This window comes from Bos indicus x Bos taurus, chromosome 20 (assembly GCF_003369695.1).
Source record: "Bos indicus x Bos taurus breed Angus x Brahman F1 hybrid chromosome 20, Bos_hybrid_MaternalHap_v2.0, whole genome shotgun sequence".
NCBI lineage: Eukaryota > Metazoa > Chordata > Mammalia > Artiodactyla > Bovidae > Bos > Bos indicus x Bos taurus.
The window spans coordinates 51,238,491-51,264,983 of NC_040095.1; the positions used below are offsets into that span (position 1 = coordinate 51,238,491).

Genomic DNA, 26,493 nt, shown 5'->3' on the forward strand with positions numbered 1-26,493 from the left:
CTCCAGTATTCTTGTCTGGGAAATCCCATGAACAGAGGTGCCTGGCAGCCTACTGTCCATGGGATTGCAAAGAGTCGGATATGACTGGGCACACGAGCCACACCCCACACCACCCATTTCACCCACTACCCAACCTCTACTTCTGGCAACACCAATCAGTTCTCTGTATCTTATGCGTTTGTTTGTTTGTTTTCGATTTCATAGATAAATGAAATTATATGATATTTGTCTTTCTTTGACTTATTTCACTTAAATTAACATAATGCCCTCAAAGTTCTTCCATGTTGTCATAAAGAGTAACATTTTATTCTGTATCTCTGTAACTGCAGATTTCATATCCAATAATTCAATCAACTGCCAAAGTATTTGGGGGACAAGTTCCATATAAAATTCTGAAAGACAAAACTTGAAGTTGCAACTATTTACATAGCATTTACTTATATTAGATATTATAAGTGATATAAAAATATTTACAGTGTACAGAAAATATGCAAAGGTTATATGCAAATACTATCATTTTATATAAGGGATCTGAGCATCCTTGGATTTTGGTATCTCCAAGGGGTCTTGGAGTCAATGCCCTGTGGATACCAAGGGAAGGCTGTATATACCATGTTTTCTTTATCCGTTCACTTCTCAGTGGGCATTTGAGATGCTTCCATATTTTTGTTATTGTCAATAATGATGCCTGTTTTTGTTTAGTCACTAAATCATGTCTGACTCTTTTGTAACCCCATGGACTGCAACTCTCCAGGCTCCTCTGTCCAAGGGATTTCCCAGGCAAGAATGCTGAAGTGGGGTGTCTATTTTCTTCTCCATGGGATCTTCCCAACCCAGGAATTAAACCCACTCCTTCTGCACTGGCAGGCAGGTTCTTTACCATTAAGCCACCGGGGAAGGCCTAAGCAAGCTCCAGGAGATAGTGGAGGACAGAGGAGCCTGCTGCTGCTGCTGCTAAGTCTCTTCAGTCCTGTCCGACTCTGTGCAACCCCATAGACGGCAGTCCACCAGTCCATGGGGTCGTAAAGTGTTGGGCGTGACTTAGCAACTAAATAACAATAACAAAATAATGCTGCAGTGAAAATGGGTTTGCATATGTCTTTTTAAGTTAGTGCCCGACTCTTTGTGACCCCATGGATCATAGTCCACCAGGCTCCTCCATCCATGGAATTTTCCAGGCAAGAGTACTGGAGTGGCTTGCCATTTCCTTCTCCAGGGGATCTTCCCAATCCAGGGATTGAACCCAGGTCTCCCGCATTGCAGGCAGACGCTTTACCATCTGAGCACCAGGGAAGCCCACTTTGTGAGCAACCTACATACTGGTTTCCATAATGGCTACACCAATTTATATTTGCACCAATAGTGTACAAAGACTCTTTTTTCCTCATATTCTCTCCAACACTATTTTTTTTGTCTTTTTGATAATAACCAGTCTAGTATATATGAGGTGGTATCTCATTATGCTGTTAACATTTCCCTGGTGATTAGTGATGTTAAGCATCTTTTCTAGTTTGGCCTATAGTTCTTTAAATAGATTTTTTTTTAGGGAAAGCTTTATTAAAAGACTATTTATGGATATATACATAGAGTTCTCAGAAAATTGTATCTTCAACTTATTCAGTCCCAGGAAAAGTAGATGTACAATAATAAATATGTATGTAAATATCAACAGCAGTGTTTAGGTTCCATAATGACCTTAAAATTACTTTTGGAAACTTTTCTCTCAATAGCTCAGTATAGAATTGCAATGAAAATTTTTGATATGAAATCAAATTCATATAGAAATTATATTCTTAAGTATATTACATGCATATGAAAAGTCTAAAAATACATATTCTCCATTTGAATATATCTGTTTTTAAATATCATCTGGTTTTTGTTTTTGGAGTGGTTTTCTTTTTTATCTCACTAAAGAATAAATTAAAATGCTTAAAATTCTCTAAAACACACATTCTTGTTATAATTGCATTTCCAAAATCTTTATCCAGTTTCCTTTTACTATTTTTCCCTCTCTCCTCTTTCTCCATGCATGGAAGGTATAAGTGGATTAAAAATGATGGTCAAGTTTACATGAGCTTCTCAGAATGAAAAAGGCATTTTTATTTTTTAAACCTCAACTTGGGTTCAGTTTATGAGCACTGTGACAATGCCATTTCACTGTGTCATTCTGAATTCAGAATAACATTATGCAACTTTATATATCTCTCCAAGGCACAAGACACTGCTTTTTTTTTTTTAAAGAAACTATTCTTATTTTATACTTATGTCCTATTGCACTAAGGAAAGTATGAATAAATAAAATGTGCCCTATATATGGCTAAGTATTATAACAATAGAAACAATAACAAAGTCAGGATAATATAACTTAAATTTTTTGGGGGTCACATCTAATAATTAGGCCATGGGTTGCATTTAAAATGAGAGAAAAAGTCATTTTAAATTCAGCCACTTCATTCTTAGAAGAAAAGCTAAATTAAATATATGTTTTTAGTCCACAGTTTTTATATCTTACTGGATAAGTGAGAATGTGCATGCTAAGTTGCTTCAGTTGTGTATGACTCTGTGTGACCCTATGAACCATAGCATGCCTGTCCAAGGGATTCTCCAGGCAAAAATTCTGGAGAGGGCTGCCATGCCCTCCTCTAGGGGATCTTTCCTATCCAGGGATAGAACTCAAGTCTCTTATGCCTCCTGTACTGGCAGCTGGGTTCTTTACCACTAGCACCACCTGAGAAGCCCGTAAGTGAGAATAAATATATATTTACTGGATATAAATATAAATGTAAAGTTAACATGAGTTATAAATATTCAAGAACTGAAACTACATATTTATGTACATGCACACTGTGGTTTTCTTGTTACTGTTTAAGAGATTTAGGCAGTTAAATACTGAGATGAATACTTATATTGTGCAAAAGAGCAATTTTAATAATTTGACTAATTTCTAAAACAGCTCTGTACTATTTTTACATAAGTAATGATAGCATCTATTTAAAATAAAGAATGGTAAAGTAATTTCCTATTTATTTTAAAATAAGTAAAACTTCTTTGGAACTAAAAAATAAATCCTTACTATTTTGCAATTACATAATAATAATATTTCATTTCAAATAACCGTAAATGTGATCACAGTAAATCCACAGGAGAATTATTTAGTTTTTCCTTAAAAACGTAAGAGATAAAGTATTTTATTCTTTCTCGGGGTTTTAAATAAATAGGCTAAACTCTCTACTGATTCCACTGGACATTTTACTTATGCCCTGTTGTCACTAAACTCCTTTTTGCTGGCTTCAGTGGCAAGGGAGTGAATTGACATCAAATGATTTGGTAGCACAGCACCACCACGTGGTTGATTTTGGAAAAACTCTTAGAAAAACAGAAAAAAAGAACAATTAGGAATACTTGATTGGGCTTCCTGGGTGGCACAGCGGTAAAGAATCCGCCTACAAAGCAGAAGACACAGGAAAACCGGGTTTTATCCCTGGGTAGAAAGAAATGGCAACCCACTCCAGTATTCTTGCTTGGAAAATTCCATGGACAGAGGAGTCTGGCGGGCTACATACAGTTCATGGGGTCACAGACAGTCCAACACGACTGGGCGGGCACTCAACTGTTGTACATAGCCAAGCATACACCTCGATTTATTGTTTTTTGCCAAACTTGAAAATTTCAGAGAAAAATACAAGGTGTTCTTTGTTTCTGTAAATATATTATTTTTGTATTTGCCATTTTCTGTTTTTTTAATTTATTTTTTGACAGTTATTCTAATTTTTAATTTTATTTTATTTTTAAACTTTACATAATTGTATTAGTTTTGTCAAATATCAAAATGAATCCACCACAGGTATACACATGCTCCCCATCCTAAACCCTCCTCCTTCCTCCCTCCCCATACCCTCCCCCTAGGTCGTCCCAGGGCACCAGCCCCAAGCATCCAGTATCGTGCATCGAACCTGGACTGGTATCTCGTTTCATACATGATATTTTACATGTTTCAATGCCATTCTCCCAAATCTTCCCACCCTCTCCCTCTCCCGCAGAGTCTATAAGACTGTTCTATACATCAGTGTCTCTTTTGCTGTCTCGTACACAGGGTTATTGTTACCATCTTTCTAAATTCCATATATATGCGTTAGTATACTGTATTGGTGTTTTTCCTTCTGGCTTACTTCACTATGTATAATAGGCTCCAGTTTCATCCACCTCATTAGAACTGATTCAAATGTATTCTTTTTAATGGCTGAGTAATACTCCATTGTGTATACGTACCATAGCTTTCTTATCCATTCATCTGCTGATGGACATCTAGGTTGCTTCCATGCCCTGGCTATTATAAACAGTGCTGCGATGAACATTGGGGTACACGTGTCTCTTTTCCTTCTGGTTTCCTCAGTGTGTATGCCCAGCAGTGGGATTGCTGGATCATAAGGCAGTTCTATTTCCAGTTTTTTAAGGAATCTCCACACTGTTCTCCATAGTGGCTGTACTAGTTTGCATTCCCACCAACAGTGTAAGAGGGTTCCCTTTTCTCCACACCCTCTCCAGCATTTATTGCTTGTAGACTTTTGGATCGCAGCCATTCTGACTGGTGTGAAATGGTACCTCGTAGTGGTTTTGATTTGCATTTCTCTGATAATGAGTGATGTTGAGCATCTTTTCATGTGTTTGTTAGCCATCCATATGTCTTCTTTGGAGATATGTCTATTCAGTTCTTTGGCCCATTTTTTGATTGGGTCATTTATTTTTCTGGAGTTGAGCTGTAGGAGTTGCTTGTATATTTTTGAGATTAGTTGTTTGTCAGTTGCTTCATTTGCTATTATTTTCTCCCATTCTGAAGGCTGTCTTTTCACCTTGCTAATAGTTTCCTTTGTTGTGCAGAAGCTTTTAAGGTTAATTAGGTCCCATTTGTTTATTTTTGCTTTTATTTCCAATATTCTGGGAGGTGGATCATAGAGGATCCTGCTATGATGTATGTCAGAGAGTGTTTTGCCTATGTTCTCCTCTAGGAGTTTTATAGTTTCTGGTCTTATGTTTAGATCTTTAATCCATTTTGAGTTTATTTTTGTGTTTGGTGTCAGAAAGTATTCTAGTTTCATTCTTTTACAAGCGGTTGACCAGATTTCCCAGCACCACTTGTTAAAGACATTGTCTTTAATCCATTGTATATTCTTGCCTCCTTTGTCAAAGATAAGGTGTCCATATGAGCGTGGATTTATCTCTGGGCTTTCTATTTTGTCCCATTGATCTATATTTCTGTCTTTGTGCCAGTACCATACTGTCTTGATAACTGTGGCTTTGTAGTAGAGCCTGAAGTCCGGTAGGTTGATTCCTCCAGTTCCATTCTTCTTTCTCAAGATCGCTTTGGCTATTCGAGGTTTTTTGTATTTCCATACAAATTGTGAAATTATTTGTTCTAGCTCTGTGAAGAATACTGTTGGTAGCTTGATAGGGATTGCATTGAATCTATAAAGTGCTTTGGGTAGTATACTCATTTTCACTATATTGATTCTTCCAATCCATGAACATGGTATATTTCTCCATCTATTAGTGTCCTCTTTGATTTCTTTCACCAGTGTTTTATAGTTTTCTATATATAGGTCTTTAGTTTCTTTAGGTAGATATATTCCTAAGTATTTTATTCTTTCCGTTGCAATGGTGAATGGAATTGTTTCCTTAATTTCTCTTTCTGTTTTCTCATTTTTAGTGTATAGGAATGCAAGGGATTTCTGTGTGTTGATTTTATATCCTGCAACTTTACTATAGTCATTGATTAGTTCTAGTAATTTTCTGGTGGAGTCTTTAGGGTTTTCTGTTTTTAAGAATCTCACCTAACTTTCCTGATAGCTCAGTTGGTAAAGAATCTGCCTGCAATGCAGGAGACCCCAGTTCGATTCCTGTGTTGGGAATATCCCCTGGAGAAGGGATAGGCTACCCACTCCAGTATTCTGGCCTGGAGAATTCCATGGGCAGTATAGACCATGGGGTCACAAAGAGTCCGAAGCAAATCAGCGACTTTTACTTTCACTTTCTTTCACCTAACTTGCCCATTCTCAACTCTTAACCCTCCCCCAAGTTAACATAACCAATGAAGACTGTTTTCTGCCTTGTAAACATTTCTAACGTCTGTGTGTGATAGTCTTCTCACGCTCAAAGTGTCTAAAGCTGAATTCCTTTACTTCTCCCAACAGTAGCGTGCCTGCTCCCATTTTCTCTTTCCTGGATAACACCCTACTTCCTCTCCAGTTCCTTAAAGCAGAAATCTAGGCTTATTTTTATGCCACTTCTATTACACTGAATTCCCCTTACCGAATAGCATGGGACGCCCACCCACTGATCCCCTCCCAAACCTGAATTAAAATTTCCTCCTCATGGGTTGACTTACAACCATCCTTGCTTCTTTCTTCTATTACAAAGGCTATTCTCTGAGCCATAAACCTAATGTTCATCCATTTCCTTTGTGAGTGAATTTCACTCTTGCCCTTCGTGTGTTTCTGGGTTCCATCACGATAAAGAACAGATAGCATGTTTTCTATTACCATCCCCTGCATACACACACACATATATGCACACATTCACTCACTACATGCCAACCACACCAAACTCATTGCAATTTCTACTGAAGCTGCTGTGCTATTTTTCCATCTACATAGAAGGTAGCACCCTTCCTGAGCATTTCTGTTCATTTTTTCCTGTTTTTTAACATGGATCTCACCCATGTCTCTCACCAAAGACTTCCTTGTGTCCCCCAGGCAATACTGATCCCATCTTACTCTCTTCCCCAAAAGTTACCATTTCTGGCCAAGCACATATGAGAGTTTATGATGGCTCAAATTTTAAATGCATCTGATCTTTCTACTATAGTTTAATCCCCTAAAGACACTTTGCCATTACTATATCTGTGTCACCATGATAAAGGAAATGCTTGAAATATGTAGGGTTTTTAAATTTCTGTTTAAAAAAATGTCTCATGTTGGTTTATTGCTTTAATTTCAGATGCAATATTGTTCTTAATCCTCACATACCATGCAGAGTTCAACATATTTTTAAGATATTTAGAAATATATTGTTTCACTGATTATGCAAATGGGAAATACGAAACTCATTGGAGAAAAGTAACTTCAAGACTACACAAGTTGCAGTCAATTTATAGTATATGTTTTAAAGCACATAGTTTTAACTATTGTGAAGAACAATATAAGTTGGAAGTAGAATGTGACAGTGGTCATACAAGAAGTGAAAAATATAATTGTCCCTCCAGATGGTCATGATTTATACTGCATATGCCTATAAAATGCATATTTTGCTTAGACATTTATAACAGTTGATGAAATCTTCTCTTTCTTAGGGAAAATATCACCATAAGCCCTCAGATAAAACACTAGATGTTCTTTTAATTCTCTTTTGTATTATATTTTTTCTTAGTGAATTTGTTCCAAAAATTATTGTCACTGAAATATAGGCTTAGATATGATGCTATGACTCTTAATACATTATCAAAAATTTGCAGTCCTGCACAAAATCCTTGATAACTTGCCCATAGAAAAATGAAATTCATTTCTAATGACTAGTACTGTAACAATGTTTATCGAGATACATTGTATTAAGTGTATATTCCTTCAGTTTAATATTTTTTTGACAGACACTTTTTGTCCTGTAATTTTACTGTTCTTTCAGAGTTGTTTTTTTTTTTTTTAATTTTAGAACTGAAATATTGTTTAAATTTATTAAAGTGAAAATCTGTTTTAAAAATGGCCAGATTTCATTGTTTTTCCCTCTTACTAAAGGAACATTCTCATCTGAAAATGTGACCACTTTTAAAAGTCAAACAAAATAACGTTTGGCTATTTTTGTGTGTGAAACACTGCGTTGAATTTCTTCCTCAGTGTAGATGATACCAGGCCCTCCCATAGCTCTCTCTCATGTATACACACACACATACTCTTCCTCATATAATCCCCGATACACTATACACATGTCTTTCAAATTTTGGATTTTTCCGTAGCACTTATGGTCACTTTGGATGCTACAGTTTGCTTATTTATCTTACTGTTGTCCATCAAATCCCAGAAGAGAGTAAACTCCATGGGGGATTTTTGTCCATTTCCAACATCTATCATGATATCTAGCACACTGTAGGATGTGTGTGTGCATGTGCTCAGTCGCTTCAGTCATGTCCAACTGTGTGACCCATGGACTGGAGACTCACAGGTTTCTCTGTCCATGGGATTCTCCAGGGAAGAATACTGGAGTGGGTTGCCACGTGCTTCTCCAGGGGACTTTCCAGATCCAGGGACTGAACCAACACCTCCTGCATCTCCTGCATTGCAGGCAGATTCTTTACCACTGAGCCACAAGGGAAGCCCACACAGTTGGATATTCAAGCGATATGTGTGGAAAAGAGGAATAAAATATACAGTAATATTGCCCTTAATTTCCTCTCTAAGGTTATGATTTCCTCATACCTGGTTCTTCGCTTCCCTCTTCCAACATTACATCCTCAGACAAGTGCACCCTATCTGCTCTATGTAATGTCTCCCCAGCTGTTTTTCTGTCCCATTAGAACTGTTTTCCTCATAAATCTTACCACTAACTGAAAAGAATTATTTATTTATTATTTGTTCTGTCTACCCCTCTTCTATAAAAAGAAAAAAAAATTAAAGGATTTAATTTAACTCACGAACCAAGAGATCCTCAGTTCCTACTGTAATAAAATCTAATCAAATATTTGATTCAAATTATGTAGATTTAAATTAATTTGAATAAATCAATTAAAGAAGTAGGTACAGACATCACCTATGGATGATTTAATATGTAACTTGAGTACTGGTAGAGTTTTAGAGTGATTTCTTGTAGAATAAGAAAGTGCTAGGAACAAATAAATGAATTGATTGCTGTAATTATCAAAACTATTTAATTAATCAGGGAACTTGACTTTCCCTAAAAAATGATGCTTGATCTGAAAGTCAGAGAGTTCAGACTGGTATTATAATGGCTTCCCAGGTGGCTCTAGTGGTAAAGAACCTGCCTGCAGATGCAGGAGACATAAGAGACGTGGGTTTGATCCCTGGGTCAGGAAGACCTACTGGAGGAGGGCATAGCAACCCACTCGAGTATTCTTGCCTGGAGGATCCACATGGACAGAGGAGTTGGTGGGGTATGGCCCATAGGGTTGCAAAGAGTCTGACATGACTGAAGTGACTTAGCACATCCATACACACACATTGGTGTCATAAACCTATTTTACAAGAGCTTGTTCCTAGTGTCTTTTTAACCTTGTTCAGTCTAGTATAAATCTGTTTTCTAGTTGCCTGCTTGAAAAGCATCTTCTTTTTCAGATACGTAACAGCCTTCAGTTATTTGAGTTCATTGAGAATTTTCTTTCCATTAACCATTAAGATCTATAATATGATTAAAAGAATAGAATTGTTTCTAAAGGATGCATTTTGTTCAGAGGGAGGACTCTACTATTATGGTGAAAGATATATGTGTTCATCATAAAAACTGAAGCTATATCAGTTCAGTTCAGTTGCTCAGTCATGTCCGACTCTTTGTGACCCCATGGGCTGCAGTACGCCGGGCCTCCCTGTCCATCATCAACTCCCTGGGTTTACTCAAACTCATGTCCATTGAGTCGGTCATGCCATCCAACCATTTCATCCTCTGTCATCCCCTTCTCCTCTTGCCTTCAATCTTTCCCAGCATCAGAGTCTTTTCAAATTGAGTCAGTTCTTTGCATCAGGTGGCCAAATTATTGGAGTTTCAACTTCAACATAAGTTCTTCCAATGAACATTCAGGACTGATTTCCTTTAGGATGGACTGGTTGGATCTCCTTTCAGTCAAAGGGACTCTCAAGAGTCTTCTCCAACACCGCAGTTCAAAAGCGTCAATTCTTCAGTGCTCAGTTTTCTTTATAGTCCAATTCTCACATCCATACATGACTACTGGAAAAACCATAGCCTTGACTATATAGAAGCTATATAGAAGAGTAGAAAGTAAAGAGTGATGAAAGCACAAGCTATTGTGGGTCAGAGTAGAGTATAACTGAGTCTTATGCTTAGGGTCTTCCAGGCTGAAATCAAGGTGTAGACCAGGGATACAACTGATCTGAGGCTTAGAGTTTTTTTTTGTTTTTTTGGTTTTTTTTCTCCCTAAGTGTACTAGTTTGGGCAGAAGTCATTTCTTTATGGCTTTACGACTGCTGGCCCTACTTACTTTTCAGGCTGTTGGTCAAGGTCCAGTCTCAGTTACCATATGCACCCCAGGCAGGTAGGCTCTTACATCACAAATGTACTTCTTCAAGGTCAGGAGCAATTAGTAGCTTCTGCTAAACCTCACATGATTACATCAGCCCCTTTAAATAAAAATTTCCCTTGTAATTAACTCAATGTTAAGTGATTGAAGACCTTGATTTTATTTGCATTATTTATTTTTCCATAAAACTTAGCAAATTCATAGTATAATACTGCATTCCATGATTTCAGTTCAGAGAGCCCTCACACACTCAAGGGCATAAAATTATACAAGAGATTATATTGTCCTGGGGGCAAGAATCTTCGGGAGAGGCTGGAATTTGGTCTACGAAAGCTGCTTCTCAGATTCCTCAAAATATAACTCTAGCTACCCATTTTTGCTCAACATTTTCTGGAAAAGTGACAAGGCCTGGAAGAACCCAAGGAATTATTCTCTTGTATTTTATGACAAAAATTGTTCTTCCCTCTTTGAAATGAGAAAATCATTTGGCACTTAATATTTTATGTAGCTTTACATGACCTGGACCTCAGCAAAGTAAAAGCAGAGAAAGTGGATAAAAAGATAGAAGCAAAAGATAATATCTTGATTAATTTCTCCCTTTATATACTATCTTATTTCATTTCTCCACAGTTGTTTTCTTACCATACTACTCCCTACAATGTGAATTACCTCTTGAAAACTCTGGCTTTGCTAACCTCCCTTTATTGAAACATCCCTAGGAGAAGGAGCTACTCAATTGAATTCTCTTCAATCATTTCCTTACTTTTCTAGAAAGGTTCATAAATTAAATGTGCCCCAAGCAGTACCACAAAATTTTCTATTTAATGTGGCAGAACTAAATTAACTTCATCATAATGGATTTCTGTTATAGAATATGATTCATTTCCTAACAATAACAAAAAATTCTGTTTTTTTCTGTACTTATTTCAAATAATAAGACTTTTGTTGATTGCAAAGTTAGATGAAATTCATTCCTCAGCACCACCCCATCTTACCCTGCAGCCACAAAAAGTGGAAGACAGCCTGTCAGATCAGCTGGATAAAGTCAACTAAAGAAAGACTGGTATTGATTTTTTTTTCCCCTCTCTTTCTGAGTTATCCAGTTTTATAAAATGGCATTACCTAAGGGCCAGGATCATGAAGAAGTAAGGCCATCTAAGATATTACTGTGACATTTCTCCTACAATTTTCTTCAGTTATTTGATCACTGCAGGATGTAAGTTTTCAGTCATAAAAGAATATCTGTATGTACAGAAAGTTTATTTCATCTCACTCTTTATCTCCACAACCACTAAATATTTGCCTGCAGTGACAGGTCAGGAGTTCTTAAAAGACAGAAATTATGTCTGATCTCCTAAAATGAAATTGAGAAAAAAATGTTTGTTTTTTTTTTTTTTTTAATTTTCCCTTCATTTCTGGACTTGAAATGACTTTCAAAGTGGGGAGACAAGTTCATCAGCAGCAAGTCCATAACAGTGGCATGTTTGTTAAGTAGGTAAATAAAATTGAGATGTTGTCAAGAAATAATTTGCCTAATCCTACAATCAGAAGCCTTCCAATATCTAGGAGAAGTAGAGAGAGAAAGGAAGAATAGCTGGTACCAACTTTTTCATTTTAAGGGAGTTAATTCTGGTACAGAGAAGGGTGTAAATGTCAGCCAAGGCAGATCAAATAGCTTTCTACACAAACGGACCAAAGACGAAGTCAAAATTGTCTTACACCAGAAGTTACAGATAACTATGATAAAAATTATATTGTTTAACATTTATGGAGCATTTGGAGTTTGCAAAAACAAGCTATATTTTATAAGTTTGTACAGCTTATAAATTACACATAACTCAGATATCTCTTTGGCATCCAATTCCCCTTGAATACATCAAAAGATGGGAGACTTAGTACTTCTACAAACAACTCAGTCAGTAAGCAAGATGGAAAACCTTATTATCTTGGTCTCTTCTGTCCTCCTGGAATGTTTTCAAGGTCTTATTGATTGTAGGCAATCAATATCTTTTAACGTTAATTTAATTTTTCATGGTTTCATTTGTTAGAAACTTCTTCCTTTTTAACTTAAAATTGACATATTTAGTAAACTAAATTATTGTTACCTCCCCATTGAAAGACTTACAAAGTATACCAAACTGATGTTCAACATGAGAGCCCTTCAATATTTGAAAAGCTTTGTCCTTTTTTTTTTTTTTTGTCTTGATCTTCTTCATTTCAGGTAAAAATTCTCAGTAATTGTAACAGTTTTGTGTTTTTTGTTTGAATGATATTTGCTATCCTATTCTGGCAATCGGTTGTCTTTTCTTGAGCCCAATTCCTTTAACAAAACACAGTACTTTAAGCTGTAGGCTGATCAAACCAGTAGCATTATGGGATCATCTCTTTATTGAGATACTGTGTTTCTATCTGTGTAACCAATAGCCACAATATCAACCATAGAATATTATGCAATAACTCTACTTATATTTATATTAGTTTAAAGACAAATGAAAAGTCTTAGAAAGAAGGAGATGGAAGTTGAAGAAAATCAGTACTATATGTAAAAACTTATGAGCTGAATAAATGAAAATATAAAAACTAAAATAAAGCATTGAATCCAAGGCAAATAAATATATGAGTAAAAATTGGACAAAATTAAATGAAGTAAAGGGAATAATTACAGGGAAAATAAAGATAGATTCCCCCTGAGTGAAAATTACTGTAAAAGAGACTTTATTTCAAGTTTGAGAAGTGTTACCATTTGCTATAATAAACTTGATTAATTTGTGATTTTTTTATTTCATAGCAATTTTTCTTCCTTTTCTTTTCCCTTCTTCTCAGGAAATGCATAAAAGAGCAATCTTGTTCTTAAAAGAGTGAAAGGTACCCACTCTATTTCCCCCAGGTGTACTAAGGCTCAGAAGGGACATGTCAACACAACATTGGAGTCATACTAGAGGGAATTAATTGAGAAAGCAGAAACTTCTAAAGGTCCCAGAAAATCACCGTGTTAATTAATTATATTCATGTTAATTTCATGTTTTCTTAGTTTGTCATAGGTGATTAGAAGTCAGAGCCAGTGACCTTAAAGTTTTCATTTTAATTAAGCAGTGCAGCAGCAGCATATTTCTATAATGTAATATTTCTAGTTATTGAGAACATAAAACTAATATTCAGAAAAAGTGTAAATGTAAGCAAAGGGAAAAATCAAGGATCAATGACTCCAGGGACAAATTACATCCAAATATTCTGTCTAATGTTGTTCTTTAATTATATATGCTCAAAGCCTCAGTGCTTGGTCAAATACCCTGATAATGCATTATAGTACCTACCAGTTATATGTATAAAGCTGACAGCACAAAGGCCAAAACTAGACCTTGCTGCTGGGAAAGATTGAAGGCACAAGGAGAAGAGGACAATAGGGGATGAGATGGTTGGATAGCATAACCAACTCAATGCACATGAGTTTGAGCTAACTCTGGGAGATAGTGAAGGACAGGGAAGCCTGGCGTGCTGTAGTCCATGGGGTCACAAAGACACAGACAGGACTTAGAAACAGACCTCAGCAACACACATAGACCTTTTACAGCAAAAACACTTAGATATTCAAAAGTATTTAATAGAAAAGGGTATTATCATAAAAATAATAAAAATCATCCAACAACAAAATACATTTTGCTACGCCAAATTCTCAGCTGAAATGGGGGGGAAAAAAAAAAAGGCATTAATTTCAATTTTGTGGTATTTGTAATTACTGCTTAGATCCACCAGATGTCAGGATTGGATAAGAACAGAAAATACTTCATAGATACTTGATCTGCTATTGTAACTAGTTGCTGCTAAGTGGCTTCAGTCGTGTCGGACTCTGTGCGACCCCATAGAAGGCAGCCCAGCAGGCTCCCGCGTCCCTGGGATTCTCCAGACAAGAACACTGGAGTGGGTTGCCATTTCCTTCTCCAATGCATGAAAGTAAAAAGTGAAAGTGAAGTCGCTTTGTCGTGTCTGATTCTTAGCGACCCCATGGACTGCAGCCTACCAGGCTCCTCTGTCCATGGGATTTTCCAGGCAAGAGTACTGGAGCGGGGTGCCATCACCTTCTCTTTTCCTGTAACTAGTTACAGGAAAGGAATAAGCCCTTCCTAGCATTATGCGTGTGCATATGTCATTTTAATGTATGCAACTGATTATCTTTACAAGTTCAGTTCAGTCAGTTCAGTCGCTGAGTTGTGTCCGACTCTTTGCGACCCCATGAATCACAGCACGCCAGGCCTCCCTGTCTATCACCCACTCCCGGAGTTCACTCAGATTCATGTCCATCGAGTCAGTGATGCCATCCAGCCATCTCATCCTCTGTTGTCCCCTTCTCCCCCTGCTCCCAATCCCTCCCAGCATCAGAGTCTTTTCCAGTGAGTCAACTCTTCCCACGAGGTGGCCAAAGTACTAGAGTTTCAGCTTTAGCATCATTCCTTCCAAAGAACACCCAGGACTGATCTCTTTCAGAATGGACTGGTTGGATCTCCTTGCAGTCCAAGGGACTCTCAGAAGTCTTCTCCACAGTTCAAAAGCATCAATTCTTCAGTGCTCAGCTTTCTTCACAGTCCAACCCAGGCACATTTACAAGTGGTAGCTTTTTTTCTTAAAATGTTTAACTTGTACTTCCCTTACCCACTGATCTTTAAAGGAAAATTACAATTTGCTACTAACTTGCAAGTTACTCTGCAGCAAGGTTGGTCATCCTGGCCACATCCTATATGAAAGTATCTCTCACTTTTGTTTTGTTCTCCCTATAGCCATTAGATTTTGAAACAAAGAAAGCTTACACTTTTAAAGTAGAGGCCTCCAACGTTCACCTGGACCACCGGTTTCACTCCGCGGGCCCTTTCAAGGACACTGCCACGGTGAAGATCAGTGTGCTGGACGTGGACGAGCCGCCGGTGTTCAGCAAGCCACTCTACACCATGGAGGTTTATGAAGACACTCCCGTGGGGACCATCATTGGTGCTGTCACTGCACAAGACCTGGACGTGGGCAGCAGTGCCGTTAGGTAAGGAAAAGCAGTGCTTTCTGTTCTATGTGTCAGAAGGAGAAGGAAAAGAAGACTCTCACCATGCTAGTATGAATGATTTAGTTATAGAATGCAATGCTTGAAAATGTAATGACTTTTCATGGTAAGTACAATAAAGGAAGAGCCATTGGGCTTCCTTGATAGCCCAGCTGGTAAAGAATCCACCTGCAATGTGGGAGACCTGGGTTCAATCCCTGGGTTGGGAAGATCCCCTGGAGAAGGGAACGGCTACCCACTTCAGTATTCTGGCCTGGAGAATTGCATGGACTGTATAGTCCATGGGGTCACAAAGAGTCGGACACGAATGAGCAATTTTCACTTCATAGGGTCTGAGCAAAAACATCTGATAGCAATCCCTGTAAGGGGGTTTAGTAGTGACTGGATATCGGACTTGTCACTCAAGCTGATCAACCTCAATTTTTTATCCACAAAAGGGATTTAGTAGTCAGCCTAAAAGGATGAGTCTCACAAATAATGATATTAAGATACATTCACAGTGCCTGAAATATTAGTCATATATAAAATACATTTTTCAATTATTCTAAAATCTCTGTCCCCTACCCAAATTTGGTGTTTGCAAAAAGATTGTTCAACCATTCGTAATTTGCAGTTTATTTTTTTAATGTGGCAATTGTATCTCCTGATAGAAGCACAATTTCAGTCATATTTAAGGTAAGATGCATTGTGGAGTTGGTCAAAGTCCAAACTTGGCAAGGAGCTCCTTATTGGCATACGGCTGTTGAGTAGTGAGTCCGACAAAGCAATCAGTAAGACAATTGTAAGAAAGTGTAAGAAAGTATAAGAAAGTGCAAGAAAACACTCACTCTTCCCCCACCCATACATGCCACTTATATTGCTCAAACATGGTAGTATTCCTTGTTCCTCACTTATAAATTGATTCTGTAAGATATTCTGAGATTTGTTCTGATTCAGCTTTGCTTCTTCTGGATACTTAATCTGTGCCATGTGGTGATGCACCTACAAAAAGGGCAGGAGGGGTGGGGAATACAAGAAAATTAAAAAAAAAAGAACATGTATCTACAAAACAGAAACAGGCTCACAGACATTGTGGTCGCCAAGGGCGGGTGTGGTAAGGAAGGGAAGGATCGGGAGTTTGGGATTACCAGATGCAAACTAAAAAAGAGACAGAGAAAAAAATGGGGTTTGTTCTGAATCTTCTAACTTTAAAGGGGTGAAGCTTAGTATACAAAATCAAAACCAAAGAATACATTAAACAGACTTTTAAAGCAAAACAGTACTCTGTTGCATTGGAAAAATACATAGATACATACAAGATTTTAAGTCATGGGGTAATTAGTGATTAAAAAAAAAAAAAAGGATCAACCTTTCAGCAGTAGCCGCAACACATTCATAGCATAGAAAAAATTCTCAGGCAATGGCCTGAAAGCATGGAAGCTCTGCTCTTTGTATGTGTCAAATCTATCCCTTAATGTGGCATGGATGCCTTCCTTCTTGAAGTACCTCTGTGATCAAGAGAGAATTCTAAAAGCACATTTGTCTTGAGAAAGGGAAGAAAAAGTGCCATTATTTAGCACCCTTACCTATCAGGTTGAATCCTGGCTTATTTCCTCATTGGGTTCAACTTGTTATCAATGCTCAAATTACTGCATGGTTCACTTCAGTTAAAGTCCAAAAAAGTCTGTTTATTATCAGTGTTCACAGGGGCATCCTCAAGAATCTGCGTTAGTAGTTGTTATACATTAATCTGTCATCATTCATCAGTCTTGTTCCTGAACACCCTGTGTGTGCTGCCAGTCATTGTGAAAGTAGAAAATGCCTGCTGAGTAGATTTACAGGTAATTTCAAGAATATAAACAGAATGGAAGAAATACTGAAGGTTATAAAGAAAGCAGTAAAACATGTAAATAAATATGGATTTAAACTCTCTACACTTCAATAGATGAGAATTGTGGCATATAATGGGACATGATATCTTAGGGGACATGGTAAGTTATTTAATTTGCTATATGTTCTATTTTTGAATACTGATCATAGCATGATAGGGTCAAGATAAGAATAAAATATTATTTTAATGAAATACTTAAAAAAATCAGAGCATTTGCAACTAAAAAATATCACCCTGTAAAGGTAAAGGTGAGAATTACAAACTTCTAAGCAAAAGGAAATAATTAGATACAAGTGTGTGGAATAAAGGAAGGCTACACTGTAGAGAAATTCTCCAGTTACAAGCCTATCTTCTTTGTTTTTCATGTCACAGAAGCTACTTTGACAAGTGCTACTTTGAAATAAGGGAGCATCCTTAGTCTTATTTCTAATGGGTGACAGCCTGATTCACTGAAGCTGCAGACACAGATGGATCTAATTGATCCCCATGAGGAGTTGTCAAAAGATAGAGGTGGTTTAGAATCAACATAAAAGTTGTCTTACTTTCATGTCCTTGGAGGAAACAGTAGACTTGAATCGAATGTGGAGTATGAATCACTTCTAAGCCTAAAACATGTTTGCTCACACAAAAATGATAGTAAAAAGGTTATAAAAAAGTAACATCAAAACGACAAATTACTTGGCATGTGTAGGTATGTTCTGTTTGTTTTCCTTTGCTTTACTGGTTTGCATTACCCTTTTCATAGGATTATTGTGCCTGGCATTAAGACTAGGGTATTCCACATCACTGAGTATTTTATTAATATTATTACTTCATCATCACTGAGCATAGCAAGAGCCAGAAAGCAATGGCATTAACCGGGACTACACAACTTTAGAAGAAAGGTTCAGTTAGGTGTAATGCCCTCACAAATAATCCATGTCCTGTCCCCTCTTGCCATGAGCTTAATTTCTAGCTATTGTTTCCTTTACATTTCTGTTCTTTGTCTTCTTCTTGTTGTTCAGTCCTTAGATCCTGTCTAACTCTTTGCCACTCCATGGATGCAGCACACCAGGCTTCCCTGTCCTTCACTATCTCCCAGAGTTTGCTCAAACTCATCCATTGAGTCAGTGATGCTACCTAACTCTTTCATCCTTTGCCAGTCCCTTCTCCATTTGCCTTCAATCTTTCCCAATATCAGGGTCTTTTCCAGTGAGTCAGCTCTTTGTACCAGGTGGCCATAGTATTGGAGATTCGGTGTCAGCATCCGTCCTTCCAATGAATATTCAGAGTTGATTTCCTTTAGGGTTGACTGGTTTGATTTCCTTGCACTCCAAGGGACTCTCAAGAGTCTTCTCCAACACCACAATTCAAAAACATAAATTCTTTGGTGCTCAGCCTTCTTTATCATCGAACTGTCACATCCCTATATGACTACTGGAAAAACCATAGCTTTGACTATATGGACCTGTGTCAGCAGTCATGTCTCTGCTTTTCAATACACCATCTAGGTTTGTCTCAGCTTTCTTTCCAAGAAGCAAGTTTTTGGTTTGTTTTTTTTTTTTTTTTAATTTTATGGCTACAGTCATCATTCGCAGTAATTTTGGAGCCCAGGATCCCCACTTCTATTCACCATGAAGTGATGGGACTGGATGCCATGATTTTAGTCATACTCAGTGGCAATTAGCTAACAGCAAATAGTGATGTCATCATAGCTTATTCTTTGGCCAGAATTTTTTAAGCATCACAGTGATTATTTTATAGCAAGAGAATCTGAGGCCCAGGAAAACTCAATTATGACTTCAGTAAAATGGGAAGGACCTCCTTATGGTTCAGATGGTAAAGAATCTTCCTGCAATGCAGGAGACCCAGGTTTGATCCCTGGTTTGGGAAGATCTCCTGAAGAAGATTAACCCCCTCCAGTATTCTTGCCTGGAGAATTCCATGGACAGAACAGCCTGCTGGGCTACAGTCTATGAGGTAACAAAGAGTCGGACATGACTGAGTGACTAATATGAACATAATTCAGTTCAGTTCAGTTCAGTCACTCAGTTGTGTCCAACTCTTTGTGACCCCATGAATTGGAGCACGCCAGGCCTCCATGTCCATTGCCAACACCCAGAGTTCACCCAAATTCATGTGCATTGAGTCGGTGATGCCATCCAGCCATCTGATCCTCTGTTGTCCCCTTCTACTCCTGCCCCCAATCCCTCCCAGCATCAGGGTCTTTCCCAATGAGTCAACTCTTTGCATGAGGTGACCAAAGTATTGGAGTTTCAGCCTCAGCATCAGTGCTTCCAATGAACACCTAGGACTGGTCTCTTTTAGGATGGACTGGTTGGATCTCTTTGTAGTCCAAGGGACTTGCAAGAGTCTTATCCAGCACCACAGTTCAAAAGCATCAATTCTTTGGCGCTCAGCTTTCTTCACAGTTCAATTCTCTCATCCATACATGACCACTGGAAAAACCATAGCCTTGAACAGATGGATTTTTGTTGGCAAAGTAATATCTCTGCTTTTTAATATGCTATCTAGGTTGGTCATAATTTTCCTTCCAAGGAATAAACGTCTTTTAATTTCATGGCTGCAATCACTATCTGCGGTGATTTGGAGGCCCAAAAAAATAGTCTGACACTGTTTCCACTGTTTCCCCATCTATTTGCCTTGAAGTGATAGGACCAGATGCCATGATCTTTGCTTTCTGAATGTTGAGCTTTAAGCCAACTTTTTCACTCTCCTCTTTCACTTTCATCAAGAGGCTTTTTAGTTCCTTTTCACTTTCTGCCGTAAGGATGGTGTCATCTGCATATGTGAGGTTATTGATATTCCACCCGGCAGTCTTGATTCCAGCTTGTGCTTCTTCCAGCCCAGCGTTTCTCATGATGTACTCTGCATATAAGTTAAATAAGCAGGGTGACAATATACAGCCTTGATGTACTCCTTTTCCTACTTGGAACCAGTCTGTTAGCTAGATTCTAATTGTTCTGCTAATAAAGATTTATTGAGGCATTTATCTAGTTTTTTGCATTGCTTTGTAATTCCAGAATTTGGGGGAATACAAGTAAAATTTAATAATTTTCAGTAACTTGTTAAAATAGAATGCCAAAACTTGTCAGTAAAAAATGTACAATATTTGATTCTTTAATATGTGATAACCATGGACCTTATTATATGCCTGCAAGCATTCTAAACACTTTACATAGGTTCATCTTGTTTAAAACTTACAATAACTTTACTTAAACCTGAAAAGTGTTGTATTCAGGTACGTGAACATTGACATTGGTCAGGCTAGAAATATAAAATTAAAAAAAATACAGTTCTTTTGCTGACATTCTTGTACATATGGAAAAAATGGTTATTACTTGTGGTTCAGTATCTCTTATTTTTCTAGACAACTACAAAGTTCTTACAAGATTTAGATATAGCTAAGAATTTATTGACAAAATTCAGTGGATTTATGATACTGATTTATAGCTCTAATTTTATAAGGATTGGGTCTTGATATCCAATGATGTATTTGCTTTTATTTTAAAATGAATTTTGCATTTTTGTAATGATATGATGGCTGAATGTCCAGATAATAGTCATGATGGTGAATGTCTTGAAGCTATCTTTATGTGCTTCATGTACCTCCTCAGAGTGAAGCAATGTCCAAGTCTATGTTTTTTGTCTTGTTGTTGTATTTTCTTTGTTTTTGGTCACACCACATGGAATGTGGGATCTTAATTCCTTTACCAGGGATTGAACCCATGCCCCAACATTGGAATTGCTGATTCTTAACCACTGAATGGCTAGTGAAGTCCTTAAGTCTATGTTCTTTATTACTTACCTAAAGTTTGCAGTTTGCATTTTGTCTGCTGGAGTTTCAGTTTCTTTGCTTTCTCTCAAAGGGTTGAGTGCTCTATGTAAGTGTAAATTTCATAGCTCTCTCCCTCCTCTCTATAATTTACATACTTTTAGAGAATAACTTTTTAAAAAATCAGTTATTTAGAATTTTTATATTTTTGATTTTTTTTAAAGATTGTTACTTCAAATATATCCTAAACTGATATAAATCTTTCACCATGAAAATTATAATAGTCAGTATCCAGTTCATAAGCTGTCCAAGATTATTTTTGAGTTAAGAGAATGTGAGTAAATTTCAGAGAAAAGGAGCTAAACAGTTGACAAATCACAAAGAAGAAATGGAAGATCAGTTATCAGAAAGAAAAAAAAACAGAAAATAAAAGCTTTTTTTCAAATGTGATGCCCATATTTGTGTAGCAAATGGTAAATGACTCTAGTTACAATGACATCTTTCTTCAGAGACATTGGCCACGGTTTTCAGTGAGAGTAAATAGATCCAACTTGATTTGCAACAACTGGCATTTGATTCAGTTCAAGGGAATAGTTGTGATATGGCTACATAAAAAGACTTTAGAATAAGTATGTCTGTATACTCAAAGGTATAAAACATATTTCCATGCTTGAAATGTGATCAGGTTATTATTAAGAGGAACAGTCAGATATCTTTATAAAATAATTCAATGCATACATGCAAGTACAAGATATTATGGATGAACAATAAATTCAGCCCTACTCTAAACAAACTTTCTGTATAATCACTAAAATAAAATATAATTATTTTATCCTTCTCATTTGAGAAAGACTGTTAACAAAAATTCAAATATGTAAATAAGATAAAAGAAGTAAGAATATAGAACTTTGTAATACTGCTGCTCAGTCCCTCAGTCATGTCCAGCTCTTTGCAACCCTTTCGACTATAGCCAGCCAGACTCCTCTGTCCATGGGATTCTCTAGGCAAGAATACTGGACTGGGTTGTCATTTCCTCCTCCAAGGGATCTCCCTGATCCAGGGATCAAACCCATATCTCCTGTGTCTCCTGCATTGCAGGTAGATTCTTTACCTGTTGAGCCATCAGGGAAGCCCCCCAGTTTTTTTAAGGAAGCAACAAATATTTTCTAGAGGGTTTTGGCAAGGCTTCATGGGAAGACCATGAGCAAAGGTATGATCACATAATTTACTCACTTAGCCAGGTATTACTGTTCATATTTTTAATACTGAAAAAAACTTTTACTACATGTTTGCTATCTAAGTTCTTAAGTGTAGAACCCATATTTAATCAATATTTGCCTAAACTTAATTTTCTTTCCACTAGAGGAAGCTGCTTTGAGGTTCCTGCAGAATAAATAAAAAACCAGGTTTAAAGCCTTGGGGGCAGAGGAGAGTTGATATCTAGTTATGTAAGGCCATACACAGGCAGAAAACCATGTGTGACTATTAAAAAATGACTAAAAAAAAAAATCCCCATAATGAGGAGAGCTTAAGCTACATTGAAGAAAATAAAAATGTATAACAGCTATGATCTCAATACTATGTAGATTAGGGTATATTCCTTTATCATTAGAGACTTATTTTCCACTTATTACATGTCTCGAGATGGAATTTAAAGGTAGACGAACTGTGCCTTTATTAATTTAATAATTTGATAATGTGTTTATCTTTTCATCAGACATTTCAAATAAACAAGGGGATCTATCTTAACTGATATATGACTTAATTCTGCTGAGAGGAAACTAAGAATGAAGAGGAGGATTAGAAAAGAAAAAAAAAAAACCTAGCAGGAAATTAGAACTACTATTTAACAAAGTTTGAAAGTTTGAGAGAAACATATAGGGATTCCCACGAAACAATGTAATTGTGAAGTTGATGAAGCAATTACATTCTAAGTGTTGTGTGTGGCCTAAGTTCTCTGTAAGATGTTTATGGAAATAAATTGAACTGAATTTATTTTCATTTAGTTATCTGCAACCAGACATAATTTTTTAAAGGTAAACAAACATAAGAGAATAGTGAAAATATTTTGATCTATTTTTAGTAATTTAACAAAATAATATTTCCTATCTGGACTTGAGCCATTACTTCTACATTTTATTGCTTAAAGAATGAAATGTAATACTTTTAACATAACTCTGTGTCATCAAGTACTTTTGTATAAAATGTGTTTGAGAATTAGGACAGGGTCAAAGTTAGCTTTTCCATTAACTGTGAGAAAGTTATTAGGCAAATTAAAAGAAACAACTTTAAGGGAAATGCATACCTAATGAAGAGAACAAAACTTTGACACATTTCTGAAAACTCATTTACAAAAAAGTAATAAAATTGCTCTCTGTCAAGTGTTTTGTGCAGATTAAGTTAATGCATTAATTTTTGATTTCCATTCAATTATTAAAACAAATTTCTTAGCAACAGTCACCATGCATACTAGGAACTACAGATTTGTATCATCTAGATCATAAATACCTTTTCATTTGAATATCATCTTCTCACTTAATAAGTATAAGATTAGTCAAACACACAGTATCTGAAGGTTTTACTCATTTAAACTGGTGAGCTGGGCCAAGCTAGATATTTCATATTATACTGTTGTGATTAGTTGCAATTAAGATATCAATCTACCCTTAGATTGGATGTGGCTGTAGCAAAGTAAACTACTGATGGCTCACACTGGGATGGTGTTTTCCAGAAACTGATCAAAGGCATTTTAGAACTGGGTCATGTCTTCTCTGAAAATATCCAGGAAATGTAGGAATGTTTTCATTGTCAGTTCACTGATGATCAGTTCTTACCAATATCCCCTAAGTGTTATACTGGGCAAAATATCACAATAGAAGATGGTCATTGTCTCAAGTTTATTATTCAGTCAGGCATAGAGATTAGCCAGTCACACTAAGATAGGACCTTAGGAAAATGCCAGGACCTAGTATTAAGAGTTTGACCAGTTCCAGGAGGATGCTGAAGATATTTCACTAAGTAGAAAATATTCAGAAGGCAGTAAGCTTTCTGAAGCTTCCCTGATGGCTCAGTTGGTAAAGTATCTGCCTGCAATGCCAGAGACTCAGGTTTGATCCCTGGGGTGAGAAGATCCCCTGGAGAAGGGAATGGCAACCATTCCAGTATGCCTTCCTGGGAAATCCCATGGACAGAAGAGCCTGGAGGGCTACAGTCCATGGTGTTCCAAGAGCCAGCCAGACATTTCTTAGCAACTAACCCACCACCAAGCTTTCTGAGAGGATAACATAGAAACAAAAAGGGTACCAACTTCACAAGATGATGGAGATAAAAACTAGATGCCAGAAAACCGTGAATGAGGACCAAGCAAAAGCACTATTGTAAGAAATAAAGCCTGACATTGTTCCAGTGGTTTGTGCTTCTAGGGTTTGTGGGGGGTTTGTATTTCAGGAAGGTTTTTTTTTTTCCTTTTCTTTTTGCTGCAATGTGTCTTAGTTGTGGCACACAGGATCTAACTCTAGTTGCCTGATGAGGGATCCAATCAGAATCCCCTGAATCGGGAGGGTGAAATCTTAACCACTGGATTTCAAGGGAAGACCCTCAGATGTTTTAAAATTGAAAGATATATATGTTACAATTTGGTGCTACAACAAAGCATATTGTTTTTAAATGAAAAATAATACAAAATAATGGATAATGTGGAAAGAGAGTGGGAGGAAAGGATAGATACACACACATGTACATGCGTGTAAACATCCCACATGTATGATTCTATAACTGGATACATATATCTTATTTCATTTCATCTGTACCACACTTTCCCTTACATGGCTAGATCGGTATTATTTTCCAAATTTTGTAAGAGACTAGGAGAACAGATAATAGGGAGAAAGATTCCTAATATAGTTGCACAAGGTAAGTGAAGGAACTGGTATATTTCCCTAGTTATCTCTCCAAAAAGTTCATGTTCTTCATTCTATACTTCATTCTATACAAAGAAATATTCTATATTTCTTTGCCTCTCAGTAGCGGCTAATTTATGGAATACAAACTTTATCTCAGTGTTAGACTGAAATAACTAAATAAATGGAATTTGACTGTTCACTTTCCAATATATTGAATTTTGGTTTGATATATACACATATATGTATATATGTGTATGTATCAACAGAGATAGGCACATATTTTATGGATGCAATATTTAAGTTCTTGAATTTTTAAACTCATTACCGGAAAAAGTTAAAACTACAGTTAAAAATGACCTGTGGGAATTCCAGCACAGTGGTAAAGAATCTACCTGCCAGTGTAGGAGACATGGGTTTGATTCCTGGTCTGGGAAGATCCTATATGCAACAATACAACTAAGTCTGTGGGCTACAATTGTTGAACGTGTGCTCTAGAGCCCAGAAACGCTGAGCTCATGCTCTGCAACCAGGGAAGCCACCAAACGGAGAAGAGAAGCCCATGCGCCACATCTAGAGAGTAGTTCCCACTCTCCCCAGCTAGAGAAAAGCCCATGCAGCAACAGAGACCCAGAACAGCCAAAACAAACAAATAAAATATTTGTAAAAGTTATATTTAAAAAATGACCTGTGAGTCTATAGTTATTCACTGTACACATATTCTGTTTAAATCAGCTTTATAAATTGTAAGTGTTAACTAGAAGTAAGCTGATCAGTTTTTCCATTTTTTTTTCTGGGACCAAGGACACTCAGTACTAGTACTGAGTAAGTCCTCACTCAGCAAACCTGAAATAGTGGATTGTCCTAAGTAAGACATTTCCTTGAAGTAGAAATATTTAACTATTCTGTAGGTAGTAGGATCTGTGCATTAACTCCAGGTAAGGTTTAAGTTGCAGATGCTATGTGCAGATAACACCTCAGATCCTTGGCAACACAGAGATAAAGGGGCCACAAGTAATTTAGAGGGCCTTGAGTAAGAGAGACAAACACAGGCACAAAATGTGTATAATCTGTCTTATGTTTGCCAAAATCTGCAAAACAATTGAATTTTAAGGACAGCAAAGAAGGACCTATTCATTGCATTGTTCTACAATGGTTTAAATACAGAAGAGCTCTAAATAATATCATGCAGTTTACCTGGAGTAAATGAGAAAAGAAGAAAGGAATTCCTGAAACTAATGGAGATTCTACTTAAGGAATGGCAGCATGAGAAGTTCTTCCAGTGAATCAAGCATAAATGGTGAAAATTATTTGTTAAAGCTTACTAAAAACCATTTGCTCTCTTTGGAAGATTTACTAAAAGCATATAGAAAATGACGAAACATTTACTCAAGAAGACGGAGTAAAACTTTAGAACAGAAAGAGGCTATGGAACTTGACCCAGGACCTGCTCTCTCACTTCCATACTCATCTACCAGCTAAGCCGCATAGAGAATTCTCTTTGGACCCTGGACAGAATGGTTGAGAAAAGATGGCTCCTCTGTCCTCAGCTCTCAATCACGGGATATATCGTCTTGCTGGGAGGGGCAGGATGCCAGTGTTTCCAATCTACACCTCTGAGTTCTCAGGAGTGAAATTCCTAGTTGAGCCATT

The 26,493-nt window shown here is 37.0% G+C and overlaps 1 protein-coding gene across 4 annotated transcripts in view; it reads left to right on the forward strand.

The window, feature by feature from the left end:
- The window catches only part of CDH12 (cadherin 12), a 1,186,459-nt gene that overhangs the window by 1,117,745 nt on the left and 42,221 nt on the right, over positions 1 to 26,493 (forward strand). For all 4 annotated transcript variants that reach the window (XM_027520215.1, XM_027520212.1, XM_027520211.1 and 1 more), the window contains one exon: positions 15,025 to 15,278. In XM_027520215.1, coding sequence (XP_027376016.1) covers positions 15,025 to 15,278 — 254 coding nt within the window. The remainder of the gene's footprint in view (positions 1 to 15,024; positions 15,279 to 26,493) is intronic.